General features: G+C 40.0%; 3 protein-coding genes across 3 annotated transcripts; all 3 read right to left on the bottom strand.

Annotated features, from left to right (window-relative positions):
* Positions 1-530: 530 nt before the first annotated feature.
* TM35_000072330 (uncharacterized protein) lies at positions 531-2,291 on the bottom strand (the record flags this gene model as incomplete). Its single annotated transcript, XM_029023679.1, has 1 exon — positions 531-2,291. One exon carries the CDS (start codon positions 2,289-2,291, stop codon positions 531-533), a length of 1,761 nt encoding a protein of 586 aa, XP_028884875.1.
* Positions 2,292-2,647: 356 nt separating this feature from the next.
* On the bottom strand, positions 2,648-4,696 carry TM35_000072320 (uncharacterized protein; the record flags this gene model as incomplete). The annotated part of the gene is made up of 1 exon (XM_029023678.1): positions 2,648-4,696. One exon carries the CDS (start codon positions 4,694-4,696, stop codon positions 2,648-2,650), a length of 2,049 nt encoding a protein of 682 aa, XP_028884874.1.
* Positions 4,697-5,825: 1,129 nt separating this feature from the next.
* TM35_000072310 (uncharacterized protein) lies at positions 5,826-6,311 on the bottom strand (the record flags this gene model as incomplete). The annotated part of the gene is made up of 1 exon (XM_029023677.1): positions 5,826-6,311. The coding sequence occupies one exon, from the start codon at positions 6,309-6,311 to the stop codon at positions 5,826-5,828; it is 486 nt and encodes a 161-aa protein (XP_028884873.1).
* Between the last annotated feature and the right edge of the window lie 263 nt (positions 6,312-6,574).

Genomic DNA, 6,574 nt, shown 5'->3' with positions numbered 1-6,574 from the left:
TATATATATATATATATATATATATATATATTTTTCTGCGTGTGTACTTATTTTTATTTATATATAAGGATGTAGACTGAAAATAATAAGAATATGAGGAAGTTATCCATTTTTTTTATTTCCTCTTCAACATAATTACCTTCTCTTCTCATTCCTTTTTTTTTAAGGAGGGGAGGGGAGGGGAGGGGAGAGAGAACGAGGACTGGGAAGGAACGTTGTACTAATCACTCTATGTTACTTTGCCCCTCTCTTCTTTACTCGTAGAAGAGGAAACAAGAAAATATATATATATTTTTTTTTGGTTTTACATTATTGCCCAAAGCCAACAAAAACACATTTATAGGCAGAAAACTCTTCTTCTTGTTTTCTTACCTTCATCATCTCACTTTCCTCCTACAATCTCCTGAAGAATACAACCGAAGGAAAGGAGAAAAAATAATAATGATAATAAACAAATGAAAAAAGAGAAGATTCTCTTTCTTAACTTTGACGAAAAAACTATGAAGCCTTGATTGACTTGGTTTACAATGCTAATTACGAGACAGGGAGCATGAGGTAGCGTCTTCAATTTTTCGCCTTAGTGAAGCACTTAATTTTACAGTTTGTTGCTCAGGTGACTTTGTGGGTTTTATTGCCTGATCCACATGATGATGAGGCTTAGAACGTCTGGTAGAGCTATTATTTCCACTTCTTTTGTCGTCCCATCTAATATCAGGAGATTGTTGTACTTCTTTTTGCATAGCTGATGAGTCATGTAAAACAAGCGTAGCAGAAGTATCGTAGATTCCAGTAGACATTGAGGCCGAGAAGCTCCGTTTCATTTCTGCAGTAGAGGAGGATGGGGTATCACCATAGTGTGCAGTACTTCCTGAGAGACTGGATCTTCCAGAAAGTCGCCTTCTGGCAGTAGAACCAAAGATAATGGACTCAAATAACTCCACATCATTAAGTGCTTCACGCAATTCTATTGTTTCCTGTTGTATCAGTGATTCTGTCTTTTTGCTTCCCACCACGGCAGGAGAGGTACCTAAATATGTGAGAGCGATATGTAATGCCCTTGCCATCTTTCTGCTTGCGGCGTCACCGACTTCCATATACTTCTGCGCGAGTGCGGGTAGATTCATCATGGCGGCGGCGCACTCCCCGTGAGAGGCGACCACACCGAGTGCAATGTAGGCTAGACACCGGCGGCGTAACTCTGGATGAGTGCTGGCGGTGAGTGCCTCCGCGATGGACCGCAGGCCTGCCGAGTGTCCGCCGCTGGCGATGACGAGCGCCCGGACCGCCGCATCTGTGGCGTTGGCGATGGCGGCGACCGTCACGACGACGCCCCGCAGGAGGACGGCGATCCACCGGCCGAGTGCCGACCGCAGCGGCCCATCGTGGAAGGCCGCCGGAGAGGTGCGGGCCGCCACGGCCATCAGGACGGCGCAGGCCTGCCGGCAGATTGCCGATCGCTTCTCCCCGCCGCAGACGGCGAGCGGTTCGGTGAGGAGCGACGCGAGGGCGGCGAGATGGCGATGGAAGGAAGTATCTGGTATGCTTGTTAGCCAATACTCGAGTGTGCGGAGGGCAGTGAGACGGGAACCCGCTGACTCCGAAGAAGACCCGCATACGAGCGCCACACGTCGGACTTCCCCCTCCAGTTCCCTCTCGCTTGGAAGAGGAGGTACCGCAGTAGCAGTGCCATCAACAACAACAGGTGAACCATCACTCTCATATCGAGGACACGACGAATATGGTGTTCGGCGACCCAAGAGCAATAATAGTGATGCCTCATCTTCTACCATATAAAATTTAAACATTTTATCAGGATTACGTTCAGAGGCATTATCGATAAAATCTAGATACTCAATAAACTGATGTAGGGCACTCTCAGCTATACTAAAGTCATTTCCATCTTCCACCTTAATACGCAGAAGGGTACGTGTTTTTTTACACAATGACATCATACTATTAAGTTCATCATTGGAAACAACACCACGAAGACGAGGTTCTAATTCAATAGCACTAGTACGAGCTAAAACTTTCGCTTGATGCATCGGTACCGCACCATCACGACGTTGTTTATCAAAACTCACAACATCCCCCATATCGATATGCATGAGACACTGAAATACAGTCTCTGGAGGAGTACGAAGTTTAAGTGCTTTATTCCTTACAGACTGAAAAAATCGTGCTAACTCTTGCATTTCTACGTGAACTTCTGTGAGTTGCGCAGGTGTGTGAGGTGGACGTCGCAGTGTCCCGTGAAGCTCCATCTGTCGCTGAAGCAATACAGAAGGTTCCATATTATTTTTATTATTATATATGTGTTTATATGTTTAAATGTGTATTTGTGTCTAGGAATGAGATATTAGAGCGTTTAATGTAGTTATTCTGACTCTACACAACATATAAAGAATAAAGAAAGTATGAAGAGGAGGGGAAACAACAAAAGGAGAGAAATAACACCTACTTCCAAAGAATTAAAAAAAAAAAAAACTAAAAAGTAATACTGAAAACAAACAAACAGAATAAGTCCTTTCAGCACATACTCCAAATAAATAGAGAATTGAACATGTACCCAGAAAAGTATTTCTTACTCCTTTACACGTTTTTTTTTTTTTTTTTTCTTAAGTGAGAGTCGATGTTCACTGTTTTAGTGTCAAGATGCAACAACTCCTATAGCACTGAACTGCATTGAATGTATAGAGAGCGCATCAGGGAGGGTTTCCTTAAGTAACAGCAAATCTGTCTCATTATACTGAACAACTTCATGCCTAGTTGGTTTAAAAAGTAGACGAACACTGTAACTTAGTCGACCTACAGCCATTAGAGCCGCAGAAGAAGAATAATATTTATTATTATTATTATTATTATTATTATTATTATTATTATTATTATTATTATTATTATTATTAATGGCAATATCTTTACAGATAATATGACCTTCATTACCAGTCACTGTAGCCACCCATTCAATACTCTGTCGTCTCTTGACTGTAAGCATCGACGGAGAAGGAAAATAAATCAATGATAAGCTACTTTCTTCAGTGGAGGTTATAACTTCTTGAAAAATAAGAGGATTACGTAAAAGACTCGTCGAATAAGATGAACCATCAACGGTAGATTCTGTCTCACGGGGATGCCAAAACTCAAAATGAATACTACATGTCCCACTGGTGCATTCCAGACATTCACAAACAAGCTGAGGTACAGGGACGGTAAAAGCATCACGTACGGTTATACCTTCCAACTGAACTAAAGGTCCTATCAAACCAGGAGAGCAGCAACAGGCTAATAATACCTTTATTAATGAACAACGATGCCACATGGGATTCATTTCATCACTTTGAATACCATTAGGCCATGATCGGATAGCAATAAATTTTTGCTTGAAAAAAAAATTACTATCAAATCCTTGACTAGTAGAATCCATATATGACGCTAAAAAAAAGATAAGATGTTTTCCTGTGGTACTCTCAATCTCTGCAAGTGTCATTTCACTTGCTGTACCAAATAATTCTCGTAATACAGAATCCAAGTGACTAACATAATAGTAATAATTATTACCATTCCACCACTTATACATAGTTCGAAAAGGGAGAAAGATTCCAGAAAAATTAAATACATTTTGTGCGATAGAAACAAAACATTCTTCTATACGTTTCACTGGTATCTTTAACACCATTGCAGCTGCTACTATAGTTGCAAAAGAAGCTGCACAAAAAACATTTGTTCTATTCCATAATTCCTCATAACCGTAACTACTACTACTACTACTACTACTACTACTACTACTACTACTACCGCAGTTGCGCAATGCTAAAGCTTGGAGGTAAGCCTCCATTCCGCTACCTTCTAATACTAGCACACGTATAGAATGTAATTCTGTTCTTTTGCAAGAGATGGAATTACTTATAGTAGAACTTAATGGAGCATGTGGACGCATCATAAATAGTAATCGTGCTTTCCAAACATTACGTAGATTTTCCAATTGCATAGAAATTGGATTGCCATTTAAACTTAATAATCTAAGTGACGGAAATCTAGTAATAGCACAACGCTGAGCGTTTTCAGGATTTAAAAGTGTTTCAAATAAGGGTAAAACCTGTGAAGTAATTTCATTAAAATCCAACATAAGGAGACGAAGGTGCTGTTCATTAGCTAACATTTTTAACAATTCTGAAATACGATGATCTCCAAGGTAACAGGATGATAAATCAATAATAGCAAAATGTGTCCTATGCTCTAAGACTCCCTTTAAAGACATAAAGTGATTCTCAAGTGGAATCTGATGTGAAAGCAATATATAAGCCAAACTATCATCACCTTTTATTCTATCTAATTCCTTTTCTATACAAATATCCCATGAAACTGGATGTTTTACCAATTTGTGTAAAATTAATAAAACGTCATTCTGAGTAATTTTCTTCGTCATTGAGAGTTCCTGTTCCACACTCTTTTTGATACCTTGTGCGGCTACTGATTCTACTGATTTATGTTTATCGGTACTACAGGAAGAATTAATATTATGAAGCAACTTTGACGTAAATTTACTACAACTACCATATCGAACTATACTATGTAACCTTTTCAGCACCGACGTCCATTCCTCTTCACTTACTGAATGTTGATTAAGTGAGGCAATGACACTGTAAACCCTTGCTATTTCGTAGAGTTCCTCAAGCTTAACGCCCAGTTCGTCCAACATGAATGCAGCTGTGGTACAAGTAACTGCGAAAAAAAAAAATAAAAAAAAAAAAAAAACAAGAACTGAATATCTGACGTTTTTCGTATTAATGTTTCTTATCTGTGTACATCTATCTTTATACCTATGGGATGGGAGAGAAAGACTGATGGGGCAAAGAAGGTTGTCACTTCCACTGTAGCCCACCACATTTTCATCATCATCATCTCTTTCTCCTTCCCTCTCTATCACCTCAGCGACAACAAGTTAAGAACAATATACCCACAAAATAATAATAATAATAATAATAATAATAATAATAACAATAACACCCTACACAGAAACAAAAACAGAAACATCAAAGCATAGACCCTCACACCATTTCAATGGTTAGACTTTCCCCGGTTCAACACCCATCAGTGTACACAATACCAGCGCCGACGCAACGGCGTCCCCTGCAATCGTCGGCAGTGGGCCACTGCTGCTGTGGCCAACAACATGCACGTCGCCCAACACGAGTCCGGCGTGCGCGGCCTCCTCCTCGGCGGCGAGATGCGGCAGAAACACCGAAGAGACGTCTCGGGACGCCACCGTCGCGGGGAAGTCGGCCACACGCGGCACGTCCCTCCCGGCGTACTGCGCACGCAGCAACGCCTCCCGCAGAATATTCATATCAACTGTCATGGCGTTAGTCGCCGTCTACTCCCAACAGTCAGACTCCTCTCGCGAGGTAAAAAAAAAAATAGAAAAGGAGGAGAGGAAAGTGATATCGGAAGTCTCAAAGACAACACACAAGAATAGGGGGAAAAAAAGGTATGTACTCATATTGGGTAACGCAGAAACTCAAGGAATAAAAATAATAACAAAGAGCGGAGGAAAAATATGGTAGAAAAAATGTGTTTTCTTTTTTTTTTTCTTTTATCTTTTCTTTTGCCTTCTCCTCTCTCCAATATACACATTCTGTACAGGAGCGCACTGAGGTACATTATCGCATCTAGTTATAAATGCAAAAGCAGAGCTACTCCCTACATTCCAGATAAAACTTAATAGAAAAAAGCATATATATATATATATATATATATATATATATATATATATATGCATGAGCAGAAGAAGAAGCACCCAGCATCCAGCACCATGCTCATCCATATCATCAAGAGTCAACAGCCTCCACTTCTGGTTCTACAAAATGAAGACCTCTACCGCCCTCGGAGCGTGAAACTAACACAGGACCGCTGTTATCTTCGGTCTGTTCTCCACCCTCACGAGAGGATGCTCCTGTATCACCACCCGATTGTGTTAGATTCCGCTCTTCTTTAGGTGGAGCTGGCGGCGGTTTCATCGCCTCTTCTATTTCTTCCCAATAATATTCACCCGTTCCATCATTCTTGGGACCCTTTGAATGTACTACTATAAGCTCAGCGCCCTCACTTTCAATTCCACAATTGTAGAGTGTAGAAAAATCCTCAAGGTTTTGTCGTCCCAGATAGAGTCGAACATTGTAGAATATACGTCCTGTTAACTTCTCGTACCGTTCTTTTATGGCTTGAACGGTGTCGTGATTAACGTCACAATGAAGGAATATAGTAAGATTGTAACGTTTTAAACGTACATAATGCGGTTGTGCAAGAGAAGACATCTTAGATGACTGAAAAAGTCAACAACAACAACAACGACAACAACAGCAAGCAACAATTAATAGTCGTATTGTTTTAAGAACTATAAAAACGGAGAGAGGGGAGAGAGAAAGGAACAAAAAAAATAAAATAAAATAAAATAATAATCAAAAATAAGAATAAATGAATAATATTAAATCAAAACAGAAAGAATTAGGTAAAACCAGAAAAATTCAATAGAAAAAAAAAGAGAGTGGAGAATAATAACAAGAAAAAAAAAGAGAAT

The sequence above is a fragment of the Trypanosoma theileri genome (genome assembly GCF_002087225.1).
Source record: "Trypanosoma theileri isolate Edinburgh chromosome Unknown TM35_Tth_7_V1, whole genome shotgun sequence".
Taxonomy (NCBI): Eukaryota; Euglenozoa; class Kinetoplastea; order Trypanosomatida; family Trypanosomatidae; genus Trypanosoma; species Trypanosoma theileri.
This window is presented reverse-complemented; position numbering and strand designations above follow the sequence as displayed.